This window comes from Centropristis striata, chromosome 5 (genome assembly GCF_030273125.1).
Source record: "Centropristis striata isolate RG_2023a ecotype Rhode Island chromosome 5, C.striata_1.0, whole genome shotgun sequence".
Classification (NCBI taxonomy): Eukaryota; Metazoa; Chordata; class Actinopteri; order Perciformes; family Serranidae; genus Centropristis; species Centropristis striata.
In genome coordinates, this window is record NC_081521.1 from 36783086 (window position 1) to 36804480 (window position 21395).

The following is a 21395-nucleotide window of genomic DNA, read 5'->3' on the forward strand; positions in this document are numbered from 1 at the left end:
GGACAAACAGAGAAAAAAAGGTTTGGGATTTGGTTGGCTGAGCTAGGTACAGAAAGGGGAAATAAAAAAGACGCTCTATAAAATTTTCATATACTTACAAATTCTAAATATACTAGGAGACAGAGACAAAGATGGATGTTTGCTTTTGTATTTATTAGTTTGTGAAAGACGATGTTTTTCCTGGGATGACAAAACTAGCCTTTCTTTTTAGTATACAGTGAGTATAACATACGGGAAGTTTTGCATTGCTTGTTACTTAAAGTCATCAAAAATAAAAACGCAACTGGAGGTGATCCAGAGTAATTTGTTTTAGAAATGAGTTAACCACTGCTCTGCATTCTTCTCCTGAGTGACAGCCTGTAGTAAAATTACACAGCTTAAAATATTTCATTGATTAGCATAACATTTGGGAACAGCTGGGCTCTTTCAGATATGGCCCTGACACAGTTATCAGTAAACAAACATAATAAGCCAATAACCCTGAAACTCAATTTCACTATAAATCGCCTACCAATAAAAGACCTCAGCCACCTTCTCTGATCTGCCATATAACAAACAGTATCTTTATGGCCTTTTTTGTTTCTCTTGCTGTATTTTCCAGTTCTCTCTTGAGAACAGACTCTCTCCCACCCACTAGCCCTTACCCAGGGTGCCCGTGCAGAGGCAGTTGTGAGTCCGGGGAGGTGGCTTAGTTTGGTGGCTGTCCAGAATCTGTTGCACTAGCTGCTCCACTGAGAAGCCAGAGCTGCTGTTCCCATTGCTGCAAGTCCACTTGATGCCATGAACTGCCGGGAGAGAGGAGGAGACAGAGATGTCAGCCAGCCCAACAGACCACCAGCCACGCCAACCCCCCGCCCCACCCTCTGCCTTCCCTGTCTATCTGCCAGTATACATCATGCTGCTCACCGCTCACCTCTCGAAAATGTCAAAGTTACCATGGTAAAATAGAGGAATTATTGTTTCCGTTTCTTCCTGAGGCAAAACATACAATCCACAAACTGGCCTCAGGTAAAATGGTATAGGAGATTCATTAGTTGAGTGGCACTATCTTTGGTTTGATTAAGCTTCTGTGCCATGTTTTCCTCTTTATATTGGAATATATCTATAAATAATGACTGCACCACTCATTCTCTGTTTTGCCTCTTTCCCTCCCATGTGCCAGTGTCTGTTGCCACTCTGTGGCCTTTCCTCTGTGAGTGTTGATGACGGTGACAGCAGTCCCCATCCTTCTACCCTCCACCTTTACCCCGACCTATGACTCTGTTCTGGCAGGGAAAGCCTCTAGGGAGGAGTGTCACCTAGCTGCTGCTGGATGTGCTGCTGCAACAAGGAAAAAAGAGAGGCTTTCTCCTGTAAAGCTCCACTCCCTGCCTCAGTCACACCTCGCTAGTAACTCCTAATATATTTCATTGCTCCACTTGCTAACCCGCCACCACTTTTGATGAGACAGATAGTGGTTTTAGTGGCTGAAAGGTGGTAGCAGACACCACTGAGTGCTGCAGTGCTCAGACTCTCAAGCAAGAAAAAAAAGGTAATATTTGAGAAGCGAAGCATATTTATACTATCAAACAAAATCAAGCCTGCTTTAATTCAAGTTCCCTTCACTTCACTAGCTCCTTTGGCTTAATATGCAAGAGAGATATATATAAAGAGAGTCAGGTTTAGAAAACAGCGAGAATTTGCTTAGTGCATGTCTGTTTGCATATGTGATAAAAGGAGATGAAAACAGCATAAGAGGGTGAGGGTAGTGGAGATTAAAGACAGAGCTAGTTAAGGCGAAGTGGGAAAAATCTGGGAAACATAAATGGATGACTGTGATAGGGATCTAACTTGAAAGCTTTAAGATCCTTTGGCAGATTACAGGCTGGTCACCAGCAGATGTCAGTAGAACGGCTGTGATCATGCTGAGATCATACGCTCCGCAGACAACTCACTGTGGCAGGTTATAGAAACATAAACAGGAATCCTTTCTGATCTGTTATAAAGTCAGATTTGTTCAGCCATTAATCCAAAGTGAGTGAGCTGAAAAAAAGGGACACCAAATGTGACAGGAAGTTTCATCTAATGTCACTATAATTACTGCACAAATAATTGTGTCTGTCTGGAGATCCCATTAGACAGTGTGGCTTGAGTCACCGCTCACCTCCTGACAGTGTGTAATGCAAACAGTACAAATGAGATGATGCTAGTAATACTGACACTGAGATGATAGGGCCACAGGAATACTAAAAACACTGTCATGAATCTCATCTGTGACATAGCCAGTAGGGAGGGGGCTGCAGGACAGAAGAGCATCCGTTTTGCTGATCTGACTCAGAAAGGGTGACAGAGCAAGAGTGAGAGCCTAATGCAACAGCTTACATCCACCATGTAGTGCCATCCCTATTTGTCCAAACAATCTTGTCTCCCCTCCACCCTGATCCCTCATGCCAGAATTGCCTCATCCCTCTTCATCGAGACGGGCGTCACCCCCAGAGGCTCTGGGTTGTTGACGTACAGTTACCACCGTGTCTGCCTGTCTGCTCTTCTCACTGAGGGTTATGTTCCAAAGCAGACATGACAGGAGCAGTGCCACTGGGTTTAATCCCAGTGGCAGCAACAGCAGAGGCACCAAACAGCAACCCAGTCACATCATCATCCTGATGACTGCATCCTGTCATGAGCAGCATCACACAACCCTAATGACAAACACAGTTGATCTGTAGGACACACGCATATCCCATCTGGTTGCAACTGCACCAGTGGGCGCTATATGGGACAGTGGAGTACAATAGTTTACATGATGGCCAGCTCTGTCTCGTCTTGGTCTCTTCTTCTTTGGCCCTGTCTGTCTAGCCTGGAGACAGGCCCTCTGTCTGTCTGAGTGTTTGTTAAAGCCGCTCATGCGCTATCTGTCAGCAGGCTAGGGGCATAGCTGGGGAGAGTGCTGCGTGTTTATAGCATTAGACCAAAAGAGTGAATCAAGCTGGCTGCCTTGTCTATGCAACTGTAGCGTGACTGAGTAGTGATGCCACTCTCTTACCCCGCTCTTCACTCCCTTGCTCCTTCTCTTTCTCATCAAACACCGCAGGGCGTTAAGGAGGACGAGGTCAGACAGGGCCAATGTTTCACAGGGCTTATATTTGAACCGGCGTGTGCGAGCATCCGTGCATGTGAAAGTTTTTGCGACTGAGAGCACGAGCGTGTGTGTGTTTTTGTCGTGGGGAGACAGAATAAGCTCAACTGATCCATGAAATCCACATTTTTCCTTTGTTGTTTTTTTGTATCATTAGAGGTGTCAAATGGTTTGTGCACTGAAATATCGTGAAGTGAATAACAAAAGGGAAGAGCAAGACGGAAGAGGGCAATTATATCGCAAAAGTTGACAATGCTCTGGAAAAAAGAACTATTTGACATTAAGCTACGGGTTTGTGCGTTGACAAAAATCAGCTCGTGAAATAGGATTATCATTATGTTCAGTTAGAACATTTTAACATGCAGCCACACATATGACCCAGTGACAAACATACTGAACTGTACACTCCTGCAATCTTGTATTCTGCAAAACTCAAACTACAAAGTTTGGTGGTTTTGCACATTCCTGATAAAGGGAAAATGGAAATAGGTCCTGCTGGTTTATCTATACCTCTGAGGAATTGAGGAAGTTCTGCTGTATACAAAAAAGAGATCTATTGCACTGCACACATATTATTACATTCTTGTGAAATGCAAAAAATATAGATACTAATAGATGCGTTTTCCAAGATATAGGTCAGTCTGGGAATAAATGCACTGTATGTTAAGAGCTAATGTATTATTTAAGATTAAATAATGCATGGATAATACAGCATGACTTCATCTCAAGCCTTCGTTCCCTACATTGGGACGGTGGTTGCTATCTAACAGGACCACTAGATGGCAATGTTGCTCCATCACTGAGCTTGTGTTGACATGCTGCCTGTAACAGGAGAAAGAGTGAGGGATAGAGAGGAGAAGAAAGATAGAAAGCAAAGACAGAAAGCAGGAGAGGGTGTTTTTTTGCTCTTTATGAAGCCCCCTCATGTAGCCTGGCAGCTAGAAGGCATCTGACACTCACCCTCTTTGTCCCAACAACTCCCAAAGTTAATGACTTTACGCATTACTGCAAATGGTGCTTGGTTTTTACATTAAGCCACAGATCTAATGAATACAGTAGGCCGTTGTTGTTCAGCGGCTGTCCTGAGGTAAAGCTTTATGTTAAATTATGTCCTAAAACTGACAGCAAGCAGAGCAGTGAGGAGGATAACAATATAGCAAGGGCCTCAGTGATGATGATCTGGCCTGCCTTGTCAGTATGCAGCCAGCATGCGTGTGTGCTTGTAAAGCTGCTGACACGTTCCTCTTTACCTGGCCACATCTCCAATAATTGGCCATCGGAATATCAGTCACAGCCCTGCTGGACCCTGCCAGACACACCCGAATCACAGTGTGGTTGTTAAAGGTATCTTAACAGCTGTCTGAAAGATTTTCAATGCCCCACAAGGTTCGCATTTGGCTATTATCATCATCAGAGAAACTCTGACTTTTTCCAAAACATTGCCTCAATCTTTTGGAAGGTCCAGAGACTCATAAAAACCCACAGTGTACCTTACAGGGCATTAGTAGAGCTGATAACAACAGGGATCAATCCATTGAGGGGGGAGAGAAACAGAGAGAAGGGGCGGAGGGGGGATTTCTGGTGAGTCAGACATTCTTGCTCCCACGCACTAACATGAATCAATAACCAGCTTGCTGCCCTTCTCTGACTTGACTTCCTTCCTGGGCCACAGAGGAGGCGCACTCTCAGCCTGGTCAGAGTGGTGCCAGAGGTCTAGGAGAAGAGCTGAACTTTGACCCATAACTGGCAGATGGCTCCAGGAAGAGCACACACTCATATAACAGTGTAGGAACACTGGCCGAAGATGCTCTCTGACTGAGGTGCTGAGGGCACTTAGTGTACCAGCTATCAGCAAATAGGACTTGACATTACATCCTCAGACGAAAACAACAACCACTATGTTTAGTCTCCCCATGCATGTAGACATATAAAGTCTATTAGGGCCTTTCAGAGGAGACAGAAACTGTTTATATTAAAGCTTATGATGAATAAAAGTTTAGACTAAGGCTGACAAGTATTGATGAATGCATAGTTCTTAATGGGATTTTTCAAATACTCACACATGGGCTTGAGCTGGCCGATCAGCTCCTCCTTTGTCCACTTGGCCCATTCCTTCTTGTCTGTATTGATGGAGCACAGGATCGGACCACATGGTTTCCCACAATCCTCAATGGCCGGAACATTCAAATAGTGGACGAGCACAATATCAGGGTTCTGGAGGAAACGCAGAGAGAGAGGGAGGGGAAGGTTAGACGAGATGACTTTATGGATAGTCTGCCTTACAGCATGGTTCCTTATAGATATAAATGCAAAGAGTGGTAGACATAGATAGTGCGGTTCAGCTGTAAAGGCTTTTATGTGGAACATGCCAGCTGGTTGGTGAGAAGTGGAATATTGCTGATTCTTAACACTGGATGGAAACCCTCACACACACTACAGAGCCCAAGAACAGAAGAGAAAATGCACAACCAGAGAGCAGAACAAATCTGGGATCAGAAATCTGCAATAATCTCACTCATTATGCGACTATATCGCCAAATGTGCATAGTTGTGTATACGAGTGTGTGTCCTTTACGTGCGCATTTGTATGTGCATATGTGTGATAATTACAATGTGTGCTCATGTAACACACTTATGGCATTTTGTCAAGTCCTCCCACATGGTGAGTTGATGCCCTCAATTAACTCTGCCTGTATTTACCAAGTCAAAACTCAACAATTTGCCGCCTGCAAATTGTTACTGGGTTACCTCGGCAAACACCTAAATTGACAGCTTATGAATAATAGGTAGCATTTAAAGGAATGTTGTGCTAGTGTGAATAACATCAGTTCACTTCTGTAATCATGAAAGGCCTTGATTATCGAGCAGGGCAGAGAGTAACACAAGAAATGTTCCTATTTTAGTCCTTATTGCTTCCAATTTATTATAAACATCCAGGTGCCATTAAGCCCATACAAACTCATACGGTGCTACGTCCCTATGCTGACACATAGTACACAAATAAAAGCTGTACTCATTATAACTGACCTGCAGGCAGCCAGTTATACACAGATATACAGTATGTGAAAGAAAACCTGTCCTCGGATGAATGAAACCCACCATAAAATCATACTTAGATGCATGCACTGACAACTAAATAAGACACAAGCATCTACAAACCAACAAAGACCTTGATAGAGAAAAATGCCGTGACAACATGTGTGTGTGACTGCAGTTTGAAGCTTCATCAGTACTAAGTGGCAAATAAATCAGGGTGCTGCTACTGTAGGTCTGTGCTCCCTCTCAGTGTGTACCATTAATCTACGACTACACCCCCTTCTCTCCCTCCCTCCTTCTCCCCTTTCATCAGACAGGGGTGTGGTTGGGGGCAAACAGATCCAAAGAAACAATCACTTCTTTAAAGAAAAAGCAACATCCCAAACATCCCAACAACTACCACCATATCAATGTGTATAAGCAGCCACAGTCCCAGCAGTGGAACAGCAAGAAATAGTATGTAAAGCAGTCTCAGGGGGGCAGATGACCTCCCTTCAACACTTCCACCAGGAGCTGGAGCTGGACATGCAGTATCTCACTGCTTTCCTTGTCCCCTGTCATTGGTATGGACACGAGGCGACTACTGCTGCCCTGTTTGGATGGAGATGGCACAGGGTGGCGTGTGATGCTCCCAGATGGCATCACCAGCTGTGTCAATAGCTAAGAGATGCCCTCAATCTTTACTTGGAATGAGAGCTCCAAATGTAGACAGCTTCAATCAATTACGATCATACATAAACGTATGTGGATGTATGGGAGTGCAGGCAGCAGTGGATATGCATAGACAAACAGTTTGCACATATCATAAGCACAGATATGCACACAAGACTAAGCAAGGACGAACTCATTTGCATACTGTGACAGACACATACAGTATATACCTACGAGAGCTGGCTTTACACAACCATACACGTGGATACACACAATCCCCTCCTTCCAACACCCACACCCCCAGCTGTTTTCTACCTTAGCCACACAAATATGCACACAAACACAAACTAAACACAATGGAAGAGACCATGTGGCAGCCTTAGAGCTCACCCAAACACAAGTAATCTGTGTTGCTGTGCTTTACTATTAGGAATCTGCTTTGTATATCTGGAACTTTTGCTCTCTATCCCCAGTCTTGTTTTGTTTTTTTCTCAGTTCTTACTTTACAACACATTTAACAGTTCTCTCCCAACTCAGGCCCACCTCCACTCTGAGGAGAAAACAACACAATGAAAATGTAAAGCATCACATAAATCTATCAGGATGGTAATTTAATTTACTTTCCTGCTGGCAGCTTTCTTTTTCCACAGTGTAATATCAGGAGTTGGTTCTCCAGGAGTAGGGTGGGGGGTTGGGGGGGGACGGCAGAGGAGGAACTTTTTTCCTGGATACTATTTTCCAGAGAAAATGATCTCATTAACTTATTGATTAATTGTGTAATGTAGTCTTTTGGTTGTGTTTTCACTTGCTTCCCATGCGGTTCTCAGGGCAGCTTTCCAGACTCACTTCCGCAGTGGAAGGGAAGATTAGGATACAGTTGCAGGAGCCTGTGGTGTGCATGTGGGTGAGGATGTGAAGCTGTTTGTATCTCCATTTATTTGTGTTTGTATGTGAGCTTGAGCCTATAAATACATACATGTCAGCATGTTGGCCGTATCTGTAAGAATGCGTGCCAACCGTTCCCATGTTAAGGCCTCTTAAAGCATGAATGCATCATGTATATGTATAATGTAGCATGTCTCCAGCCAGCATTTTGATGTTTCTGTGTTGTGTTAATGTTTACTGCGCCTCCCTAGAACAGATGGATAGATGTTGAGCTAATTACTAGCAGAGTCTTGGGGAGTCAGCCATGGGGGCGGAAGGCCTGCTGAGTGGGTGGTGGAGCGCCTTCCTACCCCTCCTTTCACCGCTCTCTCTCTCTCTCTCTCGCTCACAAACAAACACAAACACAACAGCATACAAAGGCGTGCTTGTGCATTAAAAAAAAGAACACACAGTCATGCACACGACGTCTAATACACAGTTCATGAGCCACACATGAAAAAGTTTGTGTGCCGAAACACACTTGCACACACGCAAATGCAATATGCAGGACATCGCCATCGCAACTGGAGTATAAAGGTGCTGTTGTAGCCAGGCAACAGGTTTCTCTGGCACCCACGCACTTAGAAGCCGCCAGGGCTCCTACGATCTCTCAGTGACTGCCTACCTCGTCCTGAAGTCATACACCCTGTTCTACTCCAATAGAAAAGGAGGGGGACAAAGTGAGAGAGCCAGTAATGGAGCTGAAGACAGCGACGGTGTTAGATGTCAGTGGAGATGGATACAATGACCTTCTACTTTGTGCTGAATGTGAGGTAGTGAATGTGTATGCTGAGCCGTGGCTCAGATATAACTAACTGAGACTTGAGTACAAAGCACATCTATTGGTGGAATCTGGTATGAGTGGTCAAGTAATGTGTTCGCTGTCTCGTTAAGTCTCTGTGACCCTGCCACTCTCTTGGAACACCTCCATGTAGCCGCTACTCCAACAGCCCACCATAGCTCATTAAGAGACAGAGAGCAAAGGAAAAAGACTGAGTTCGAGAAAGAGATACATGGAAAGACAGAAAGAAGAATGAGAGCAACAGCTCTTATATTGTCAGACAGGCAGCTCTGCTCCATGGTTGTACTCTACCATAGTAGGCCTCGCTTTCACAACCCGTGCACAGGAGCGATAAGAAGACCATTAACATGAAAGGATCTTAATTGAGAGGGGATGCTTCATGCAACGTGGATGAGCCTGGGAGTGCAGGAGGAAACCTTGCTCCTCTCTGATAAAATAACCCACACCCAGGAATGGGGGCTTCAAAGCCTGTCATACTGAAGGAAAGAGCAGAGCAGATGGGGCTCAGGTATGGGAAAAGCCCCCCCTTTTTTCCACTTTTACTCTGAGGGAGGAATGGGGAAAATAAGCAAAGGAGAAAAGGAATGAGACAGTCATTCATGGGAGGATTGAAGTAGCAGGCTACAGGGATATCCATTTCAATACAAAATATCATGAAAGCAGGAACAGTCAATTGTTTTGTCACAAACATTCAGCATCAAGGCAGGAATACAGAGGGGAGGTGCATGTGTTGGTGTATTTGTGTTTGTGGATGTATCTGTGCCTTTATGTATTTGCGTCTGCCTACATTAAATTATAAATAGCGAGTGAATGAGTGTCTAGAGGCAGATTTCTGTATGTTGGCTGGCGTACGTACATCAGTATGCATGCAGAATGAGTGCAATGAGCTGTGAGTGTGAGACTGAGTGGATCTGCTATTTTGACTGCATATTCATGCTGTCTGTGCTTGCAATGTGTATTAGAATTTGTGGTGTGAACCTTTCCATATGTCTGTGCAGTTTTGTGTATCAATGGAACACCTGTGTATTATATGTAGGTGTTTTTATGTTGGGTGCTGTGGTTCGCTGAACTGGTACGAGGGGTTATTAAGGCTCTGCTCTCTCGGCTATGCAGGGGCAGTTGCCCTGGCAGTGGCATAGTGATGGATGGCATGGGGTGCCAGTCATTAGGCAGCCTCCTGGCCTCTGGCACTGAGGTTGCACTCTTAAACACCGACCTCCCCCGCCTGTCCCCAAACACTGCTGCTCATTTCAAGGTCAACTGCCTCTGTGGTGCTGTAAGTTCACCTCCACAAGGCACAAGACTTCTTCCTTTTGTTTGGAACCTTTATCGCTCACTGCCAACGGGTGTGTTTTGAAATGTGGGGGTGGATGGCTGGTGTTTTGCCTCGTGCCGGCACAAGGAAGCACAGGCACACACAAGCGGCCCATGAATACACACACACACACACACACACACACACACACACACAGAAACACACACGATGTGGTAAACAAAACCCCACGTCAAACCCTCCCAAAAAGGCAGCAAACAGCCCGAAGCTCCTGTCTAGGTAGCAGAGCATCCCCCCCACCGCCCCCAACACACCCCACCCCCCCTCCCTCTCTGGGTCCTCTATGGCAAACTTGTTGTTTAAATGTTCCCAGTTTAGAATACAGACACCCTAATTGGGGTGTCTGGAGTCAACGCTCAACTTAACTGCTACAGTTCACCCTCCACTGCACCCGGCTCTCCACCAACTACAACACCGCCTGAGTGCCAAGCTAAAACGATGCCCGGAGTGGGTACAAATCCAGGGGTAAGAGCCAGTTTACAGAGGGTTTCTTAATATGAATTGCCTCGATTGCCTCTGTCCAAGGTCTGTGAGGACGGCAGAGCAGGAGGCACAGCAGGGGGTCATGATTTAGGGAAGATTCTTACTCCACCTCTTTACCTCCACTACCTAGTGTACTGGCTGGGAGATATGAAAGGCAGAACTTTTGAGGAACAGGAAGAGGCCAGCATGTTTGAGCGTGTTTCGGAGGAAGCCAGGGGCTGAGGCCTGTGATGTTTAATTCAGTAGCACATAATCACTCCGATGGAGTTGAGAGCGGGGCTTTAAATAACTCAGCTTAGAGGGGCAGAACTGCTTCACTCTGGGTGGGGGAATGCAAGTCTGTGTGTGCGCGTATGTGCACGTGTCTGTGCACTTGTGTGTGTAATTGTGCTGATATGTGAGTGCATTTCGCATTTCTACATGTCTGTGAGTGAGCATGGAGGAGAGTGCTCCTCTATTTTTGTGTGTGGCTCCTCCCTGCTTTGAAATATTTTATTTGTGCAGTGCACCACAGTAAAAGGTGGAGTGTGTTTGTTGCTGTGCCAAGCATCTGCATGCATTACAATAAAAGTGCAAAAGGCCAGTATTCAGAGTCTGAATATGGAGGAGCATTCTGGATGCCAAGCAGGCAGGCAGTAAGTCAGGCGCTAAGCCGGGCAGTGAGGCATTGAAGCCCCTTTAGCTGCCACAACTCAACTCACAGTTTACAGCCTACTTATTCTTCCTAAGGCCCTTTCAGAGCACACTAGCCTCTCCATTAGTTGTGGTGGTCCCAAGTGAGAGGCCACGCTGCCCAGGGGCAGGCTGAGAAAGGGCCATCAGGATCCCATCCGGCTGCCATAATGGCCTTGGCTGAGCCCATGGCACTGATCCTAATATTCAGTGGCCATCCAGGTGACACAAGTCACACTGGAATAAAGGGATGGAAAGGAAGTGACTGAGCTCTCTCAGACACGGAGGATTTAACTGTGTCCTCTCTCTTCGTGGTTCTTTTCTTTTGTTTCCGCTTCAAAATAACCTTTCAACCTCTGGCTTTCTCTGAGTCTTTCCCACTCTCTCATTTTCATCTCCTCCTCCGAGGGCATAGTGCAATTCATTTGGAGGAGGAAAACACAGCTAATGCCATTTCTCTCTACTCCCTCTCTTCTGCTCTCGCTCCCTTTCATATCAGCGCTGAGTCTGATTTGTTTGTGTGCGTCGTCTTTCTCCCCGTGCCAGTCGACAAGGCGTGCTATTTATGTGCCTCTGCCCGTGTCTGTGAGCGAATCAGGACTTCACAGGACCAGCCAGGGGAGATGTGCTGGTGCATTTCTAAACAGGGAGTCACAGGGAGGACTGATGTGTGTCCAGCAGCAAGACAGTCCAACCTGGCCACTATCTGCTTCTGCAATGGCCCACTGAACAACAATAGATAACACTGGTTGTCAGCATCAACAACAACAACCTTTGAGGTTGTAACAGAAATCAGACCCAGTCAAGCACAAACTAGTAGGGCATAAATGCACATACATGTAGATATGTACTCACACTACACATGCATCAGGAGACTTACACACAATGACAACAGCAATGGCCACAGGACTGCTGAGCCTGTGTGCTCTGTCAAGCATGGTGAGGGGCTCATTATTATTACTGGGCTGGATACTGGAGCAGCCCCAGAGCTCAGCTTGGCAAGACCTCTCTCTGGAGACACACACACACTGGCCTCTACACACACACACACACACACACACACACACACACACACACACACACCATACAAATGGGTAATCAAACGTCTGCCCCTGGGAAAAAAAATGCTCAAATGGTTTCCTAGCAACCAATGGTGTGTATTGGGTCCACATGAAAAATGAAAAATAAAGACAGTGTGTATGCGTGTGTGGTTTTGTGCGAGACAGAATGAAAGAATGAGGTTGAGATTAACAGCGCATATTAGAGTGAGATAGAGGGGTTTATGGGGTGAAGTGCGTAGTGGTCAGAGATAAGAAGTCGTGAATGGGATATGAAAAGGTAATGAAGAGAAAAAGAGAAAGAGGCGCCATCAGAAGCCTGCCAATCTGATCGACAAACACAAGCATTTCCCCAGCCTCTCTACAGGGGCAGTGTTGGCTGCGAGTTGTTCCACGGAGCAGGTCCACAGACAGTTAAGGTCATGGGAATGTGTTATCAAATCACAGCACCATCATGGGAATAAATCAGTATCTTACACACTGTAACAAATATATAGCATCTCTGCAGAGCAGGGGATTATGCAAGAAGCAAAGCATAGGCTTTAGGAAAATGGCCTAAAACGCAGTGCTGCATATCATACCAGGTTCAAATGCAAAACACAGCGGGTTGTGCTTTACCAAAGGCATACAAATAGGTGAGAGTAGTGGTTTGTAAAATTGTTGCAGAGCACTGTACAAAGAGGCGTAGCTAAATCCCAGAGGCTCTAAAAGAGTTTTTTGATCATTGCAGAACATTGCAACTAAAACACAGCAAGTCCCCTTTAAAAAGATTTGACAAAAAGACAGAGTTACATTTTATTTGTTTATCTGTGTGCAAGTGTGTGAAATGCAGGGAGTAAAGCGGCGTGTAATAGTGTGCGTGTGTGTTCCCAAAAGATACTAGTGTGTCATTGTGTGTGTGTGTGTTTGGTACATCTGTATGTAAAACTGTGTGTGTGAGGTAGTGAGAAGCATACTATCTCCATCCAGCAGCTGCCACAAAGAGGCTTCCCAAAACAAGCGCAGGGCCATGACAGAGACAGAGCGACCGCAGCCTTCTGGTGGTGTAATAGGAAATTAATTGAGACCATCAATATGGTATTAATCATTAAAGCACAGGTGCTGAGGTGGCACTTTGCTGACTGCTCTACTGTTGGCAGCCCTCACACTCTAACACACACACATACACACACACACAGAGTAAAAGTTTGACCTGCTGTTTTGCAAAAATGTAGGTGGGGACAAAAGTGAGAAGCGGAGACAAAGGAAATTGAGAAAAAGGAAAGTCTGTATCCTGCATTTAAACACGTAAGGACAATGGCAATACACAGCAATCCAAGGTCATTCTCACTTTTCCTGGAAAGTGGTTAGTGTTCACCTCTTCTGAGCTCCCTCTGATAGCGACTAAATAGCGAGACAGAAATTGAATAGGAGTGCTTATGCTGAAAGATGTTCAAATCAGAAAATGACAGGTAAATTTGGGGAAATATTCATCAACTCCCTTGGAAGCCATGTTTCTTATAACACCTAATCCTTCGTGAGGCAAAGCACAGTGAGGACTGGAGTGCCGGTGTTAATCAGCCAGAGGAGAGCCAAATTGCAGCAACTACATTAAGCCGTTAAGCACACCACGTCTCCAAATTGTTTGAGGTGTCTCACTGAGATGAATGCTTCTTCTTATGAATAATACATCACACACATACACGCAGACAAAACCAGACACATGCTTTATATATATATGTGCGTGTGAGCCTACATGCACACACATACACACTAAAACCATGCAACACTGTGAGCATCTCTTGCTGAGACAGTGTGACAGCTGTGCAGGACGGGGGGTTCGTAGCATGCGACGAGTGTGGCGAGTGTACACGTAGGGCTCCACAGGGCAGTGTTGCAAACACTTTCTTTATACTGAGTGAAGTCCAGTATCAACTAGCCTCCATAGGCACTTTACATCAAACCTTCAGCACCTCATGTCTGTCAGTGTCAAGGTTGAGCCTATGAAATGTTTATGATTCAGGAGCTGTAGATAAGATGGAGATTGATCTGGATTGAAAGGCAAATAAGATTGCCAAAGCCCAGAGTCAGCTGAAAAGCAGACAGAGGGAGTAGAGGGGGGGAAGAAAAAGAGAGTAAGAGGAGAAAATGCATTAACACAGGTCTGGCCCTGAGAGAGCACAGAGTAATGAGTACTTCCTCTACACACACTCAATATTGGGGAGAGAATATGGACAGACCATCATGACCAGCTGATTGATGCCATGTGTGTGTGTGAGCGTGTGACTGTGTTTGATCTGTTTGCCTGATTGCTGCCTTGCAACTCTCGACGGCTGATACTATCCTTGTTCTGCGATGTGTTCGATAAAATAAGTAGACACCTTATGATGCTATCAAAAGGAAAGGTACATTCAGGCTATTTGCTGGTCAGGATTTATAATCCATAATTTTGACTATACACAGTTGGGAGGGGTACTACATATGAAGTTTTCATGTGAAATCATGTTGAAGATGGTAGAGCTCGGCTGATGTTTGAGACCAATACTAATACAGATTAGATTTAGAGGGGGCAGTTTACTGATGATCAATATAAAGGCCGATACAGTTTTTGAGTTGGAAGGAAAATAGACCTTTACTATATGGACTGTGTGATGATTTTGCATTCACATACACTGACATGCACTGGTTTGATATAACAACTATTAAATAATGTGAAAATGAACAGAACGTTTAACATTATTATATTTATTAAAAATACACTGTATGCCATTGTCAGTCAGTTCTAGAAATTGAAAAAAAATAAAAAATATATAAATAGCTAAAAAAAATTTGGACTGTATGCTCAATTGCTGACCAATTAAAAACATAATAAAGTATAGTATATTTAAATATAGTAAATATCGTTGAATTACATCATTTGGAAATCACTCAAAACAAAAACGTTTTCTGCATCATATATTCTCTATAAAAAATTCCATATCACTGCATATCAGACGACACATATGCCAATACCAATAGACAATGATCTGTAAAAGGCCAATATCAGCCAACCAATAAATCTGTCGGGGGTCTTACAGACAGTGACACTTGCTAACTGGTAGCTACTAGCTACTAGCACACCATTTAAAAAAAGGACTTCATGGCAGAATAGGAGGCCCTGGCTCTCTTTAACAACCCAGCACTAACATATCAGCTTTGATTAACGATGTCTAACAGTGAGGAACAAAAGAGGAAATGATGTCATCAAATAGAGCGTTTTTTCAAAGGCCAGAGGAATGTGTGTGCATGCATTAATAAGTGTATTTGTGGGTGTGCATATGGGACGGATAGAAGGATAAGACCCTTTGATGTCTCTCCCAATGGTCCTGGCCAGCTTGCAGGAGAGGAACAGAGTAGAGGCCACCAGAGAGTTGGGGCCCGAGCCCTGGGGCCTGTTCTCTCCCTCCCCCTCTCAGCCTGCCTTCCCCTCCCTCCTCTGATCAATACTGGGTCCTAATCACTGAGGACAGTACGGTAGTCCTCGCTCTCTCTCATCTCCTCTCTCACTTTTCCTTCTCATGGTTTTACAACCTCTGCCTCTACCATGCTTTTGCCAACTAGCATAAATTACATGCACTTGTGTTTTGTGTGTGTGTTTGTGTGTGTGTGTGTGTGTGTGTGTGTGTGTGTGTGTGTGTGTGTGTACACACGTGTTTGTATCAAAATATGTCCACCTTTGCGTGTGTGAGCCACACACATTCTGCCAGTGTTTCTATGCATATTTGTGAAAGGGAGTCATTTTGAGTGTCTGTAAATACGTGAACAGGCTTACACAAGGCTGTTAAAATGTGTGCATGTGTCTGTGTACAACAAGATAAGAGAATATCCTTGAAAAAGCAACACCAACATAAACCCCAGTGAATTATGAGCAGCATGCATAAACTTGAATAATAACACATCCCCTCATTTCGGTGGCTTTATCCCAGTTATCTAATTGCTTGTGTCTTTTTTTTTTCTTTAATAAACTAATGAATGTGGCTGTGTTGAGGCCTGGAATCGTATATGCAGCAATAAGTAGCACTGCTTTAAACCCCAAACTGCATCAGAACAGCTGAATAATTTGTAGGAGAAATAATTACGGGGCAGAAGAGCAGGCATCAATCCTGGAACACCGACAGTGCCCTCGCTGGAAACTACCTCACCCATAAGCCAAGGCTCCATTAGGTATTGTCTGGGGCCTACAGGCTAATTTGTTTGCATCAATAATACATTCAAAGGATTTATCTAACTTGCAAATGAGTGTTCATTTACTGGTCCAAGAGGCAGGGAGGAGAGCAGGCAGCAGGAGAGAAGGTGTGAAAGGCTGAAACAGCTGGTTGGGGCTATCTGGGACACAGTTAACCCTTTGCTGGGCAGGATATCTACAAGTTAGTCAGTAGCATTCAGAAATGGTTGCTTCTGACATGCTTGGATAACAGCCAGTGTTTATGTAGGGTAAAGAGAGGCCAAGGTGCTGATGACCAACCCTTGGAAAGGGATCAAAATGAAGCAGAGAGCCCCCTCACAGCCACAACTTATTACCTGCTGCACTGAATATTCTCTGATCATATGCCAGGTGACAAAATGACAAAGAGGAGTGTATGTGTGCGTTTCTGTTAGAAGATGCGAATGTAGCATTACTAAGACCTGGTGGGCTGTCCTTGGGGGACACTGGGATCCCCACTGCCTTTGATCTTTGCACTATACTGTCTCCCACAGGTGATACCAGGACACCAAAAGAAGTGGAAAGGAAACGGGGCGGAAGAAAAGATGAGGGTTATCAAGAGCGAGCTAGCGCAAGTGAGACAGGGGAGACGAGAGAGAGAGAGAGAAAGATGGGAGAGGAGGAAGGAAGCTGGCCATGAACATATGCTGCCTCTCTGTGCCAAGCCCCACTGGCTCAGGCAACCCACGCATACGCTGCACTGCTGCTGCTGTTGCCACTCCAGCCCTCTCCAACACCAACACCATGGCACTACTTAGTCAAACAAAGCTGGAGAGATGAATCTGGAAAGAGACGGGGTCTCCCCAGTCTCAGCACTGCCAGGGTAGGGCTGCTTGGCGTGGATAACACAGCCTGATTATACACACACACACACACACACACACACACACACACACACACACACACACACACACACACACACACACACACACACACACACACACACACACACAGAGTAGTGGCTTTCAGCTGTTTGGCTAGCCGTTACCTAAATTTGTGACACTCCTGATGTGGGCCACCATACAACTCTGTATGATGAACTGTGACATGAGAGTTTTTTATAATCTCTTTACAGGCTAGCCACTTTTACTTTGACTCACTTTAATTAATTATTGGTAGAAGCTGCAAAACATGAATTTGTTCAGGCCAGGCTTTAAAATGAAGAAATACACATTTAGTATTTTTTCTCCAATAAACTTGAAACACAGTGAAATAACTTTGCAATATTTGTAAAGGTAGTCATCAGTTGACCAAACTAGATAAACTAAGATTGTTAGATGTCAGGCTAGTATGATCCACTGTTCATAAGTGTACCTATGAAGGTTCAAGGTTCATTTATTATTGTCATTCAAAGAACACACTTTTACATGAAGAGACGCAATTTGCAGTCATGTCCCAGCAGCATAATAAACTACAGTAAAGTGCTTAAAAGTAAAATAAAAACCTCCTATCTATGAATGAAAAATGATGTGTTGAAATTCATAGGAAACCTTGTGAGAAATTGTGAGCCAGGAGGTGGTGCTAGTTCGTCAAGTAGAGACCTCTATTGGCTAAATTAGTTATGACAGCTAACTTGCCAACTTTCTTACTATATTTACTGATTTTTCAGGCTGTCTTGTTGACTTTATTTCTAAAATGACTAGCAACACATTTAACAATTTATTCAGATCATCAGGAATAAAATCAAGAAATATAATACACCGGTGTGTTCCACCTTCTATGTCACCTAAGTGACCTGCGCAGCCGTGTCCAGTGTTTATGTTTGGAAGTAGTTATTTTAACCCACACCCTGTTCTTTTTACCTAAACATAGCTACTCTGTTTTGTTTCCTAACTCTAAATGAGTAGTTCTTCACAATGTTAACAACATATAGCAAAATAGCGATCGTCACATGTTTGAAATACAGCGTTAAATAGAATGGTCATATTTTTTAGGCTGGCATACAAACCGTTGTGTATACATATTTATAAATTATCATACAAGCCCATTCATGAGAATATGGATTCATATCAACCTACCTAGAGGACACACATGGCTCTAGCTTAAGTCATTATAAGTCCTACAATTTGTTCGAAATTTTAAAAAAAGCTGTTATTTGAGGGGACATTGAGCAAGAAAAGTGAAAAGGGACTAAATGATCTGAATGGGCAGAACATTGTTGATAGTGTTTATATCACTATGTTTTTTGTTTTCCTGTCGAAGACTTACCACAAAGTTTAATGGTTTGGAAAAGCTGTGTTGTGTGTGTGTGAAAGGACCAGAGAGCAGTGGTTGATGGTACTGTGATGTTTGATGTACTTCACACCTAAAGGTATAATTAACACTGACAGTTTAGAAGGTTCAATTCAGTTTTCACTGCTTAAACATTTTATGAGTGCCAGACTTAAAATTCACAGAAAGGTCACACACTAATATTTTTCATACAATACTTAATAAGATTTTTAAGGTATATCATTTATGTATGAAATACTTTGTGTAATGAGGCGCTTACATTTACCGCTGCAGTGCGGTAAGAGGGGTTTCACAAAAATGCTTCAAATTATGACTGACCATGTATTTGATTTTACCATGTTGTTAAAGGAAAGGAGGTCGGGAGAGGGGGAGGGCAGGGAGAGTGGGAGCTGAACGGCTTTGGAACAGTGCTGAACATGGCTCCCCACTGGGACTCAAACCAAGGGCAAAAAAAAATAAAAAGCTAAAAAAAAAGCAGGCAAACATCAACAGCACACAGATCCAAATTGCTTGCTAACACACACACACACACACACACACACACACACACACACACATCCACCCTTGCACAGTCCACACAAACCCACACGTAATAGGCCTATACAAGAATGCAGACGCACAAACACACTCAGACGCCCAGATATATAATAACAAATGCTTGTATAACACAGAAATCAAATTCAGGGTTCATCTTGCAATCCGAGCCTCACAAACTCAATTCCCCTCTGCCGTCTAGTCGCCTCACGTTCCACGCCTTTTTCATGTGAACGAATGGGGTCAGTATCGTCACATAAACATCATCCTCTGCTTTCTCCCCCCTCTCCCCTTTCTCAGTGAATGGATGCTGAGCACTGGTGCATATCTACGCAGGGATGGCAAGGGCACCGAGGAGAGAAAATCAATACTATATCTCACCACTAAGCACAATCCCAACCAAAAGCAGCTGGAGTTTGCAGGTTGCTCCATAAACTGGACGGCTTCATCTGGCTGGCCGCTGTGTCGGTGGATTGCTACAGTAATGCACTACAGCACAATGGCCTAGGCCAGAGCCTGCCAGACACAGAGGTATACACACACAGACTCACACACATACACACAGAGAGACAAACAGCACACTCCCAGAGGCTGGGGAATAGCAACAGCAATGAGAAAAACTCTCATGAGGCAGGAACAGGGTTGACAAACACACTCTCTCCTCCGTCACAAGCAAGGAAAAGCACCCCTGGACCATTTAGCCCACCCTTACTGTGGACTCACACACTTGCACGTACACACATAAACACACACACATATACATTTACACATGCACATACAGAGAGGGCCCTTAAAATACCTGTTCTAAAAATAGCAGGCGGGAAGCGGGAAACGGGACTGAGGCTATTATTATTGCGCACACGTCCTGCCTGGTCCCACCAAGGAAAGGGAAGAGACTAATGATTTTCCTGGTGCAAGCAATTAAAAAACTATTTGTCACCTGCCAGGCTGCATATGACGTTAGGGGCCTTGGCAGAGGACCACAGAGTAACTCCACATATACACACTGTACACACACAAAGTAGGCTGCACTATAGCAAGCGGTCCAGAGGCAGAAATGGTGCACGAGAAACAGGTGAAGCTGGAGGGTCACAATGGGAAAATGAGGTAAGAAGGGAGGAAACAGGGCTTTGGATAGAGGAACAGAGTTTGGCAAATGGCTGATTTATCCGGACAGGTTAATACCAGGCCAGACAGCGCCTCAGACAGCACACTGCCATCAGGAAGTCATGTAATATTTAGACTCCAGCCAATGAAAGTCATTCTCCTGCTGCTCAGCTCCCGGCTAAAATAGAAATGTATATTTCCCCCTCTACCCTCCCTTAAACCCTAAGAGCACAAAAAGAGAGAGATGCCAACTCTCTGCCTCCCCTGGAGAAAAGTTTAAAACATGCAGGTTTATACACACCACTGAATTGCTATAATCCCTGCTGGAATTGTCTAAGTGGTATAAAGAATTTTAGCACTTCAAGAGAAAAAAGTAAAAAAACATTTCATTGAAAATCGACATCCTAATATGTAAGAGTGTTAGAGCTAGGTGTAAGAGATGAAGGTTTTTATGTTTTGCATTACAATAATAAAGTTAAAAAGTTGAGAATTAAGATGAAATCCTGAGAATAAAGTTGAACTTTTAGTACCAGGAATAATAAAAAAAGGTAGATTTAGGAATAAATAAGAATAAGGTCAAAGTGTTGAGAACTGAATGAATGAATGAATTATCTTTGTTTATAATTTATAATTATAAATAAAGATAATTATTTAGAATGAAGTTAAATGTTGAGAATAAAATAAACTCTCAAAACTTGAAATGTGAAGTTTATTCGCAACATTTTAACTTTAAAAATGCAAAAAGTAAATAAAATAAAAATATTTACAACCTTTCTAAAAGTCTAATGCCTGCCACTAATACCATAATGTTAACTTTGTTAACAACATTTTATTCTCAATATTTCGGCTTTATTGTCAAATTGCAAAATGAATGAATGAATTAAACATCCGTTTCATTTATTTTTTCTTATGCCTGGCACTAGGAGGGCCGACTTTATTCTCAACATTTTGACTTCATTCTTGTTATGCAAAATTTCCTTCTCCATTTCAATACTCTTTTGCATTTTAATATAATTAAATAATTCCCTAGTCCTGTTTTATTAGGAGGTAAACATTGTTAACACTACAGGGAGATGAGAAAGAGTCCATCAAAACTGATTATCTGAGGGGGGCACTGGCGAAGGAGATTTTTTTTTATTTTTTATGTTTTGTTTTTTTGTGTTTGAGCTCTCCCCTGTTGGGTTAGACTGCAGACTGCATGAGGGTTCGGATGGGCCACCCAGGGG

At 43.8% G+C, this 21395-nt stretch overlaps 1 protein-coding gene across 2 annotated transcripts in view; it reads right to left on the minus strand.

Annotated features, from left to right (window-relative positions):
* Window positions 1-21395, minus strand: part of camta1a (calmodulin binding transcription activator 1a) — a 301590-nt gene that overhangs the window by 36354 nt on the left and 243841 nt on the right. For both annotated transcript variants that reach the window (XM_059332352.1, XM_059332354.1), the window contains exons 7-8: window positions 5176-5329; window positions 645-785 (exon numbers count right to left, since the gene is read on the minus strand). In XM_059332352.1, the coding sequence (XP_059188335.1) occupies window positions 645-785; window positions 5176-5329 (295 nt within the window). The remainder of the gene's footprint in view (window positions 1-644; window positions 786-5175; window positions 5330-21395) is intronic.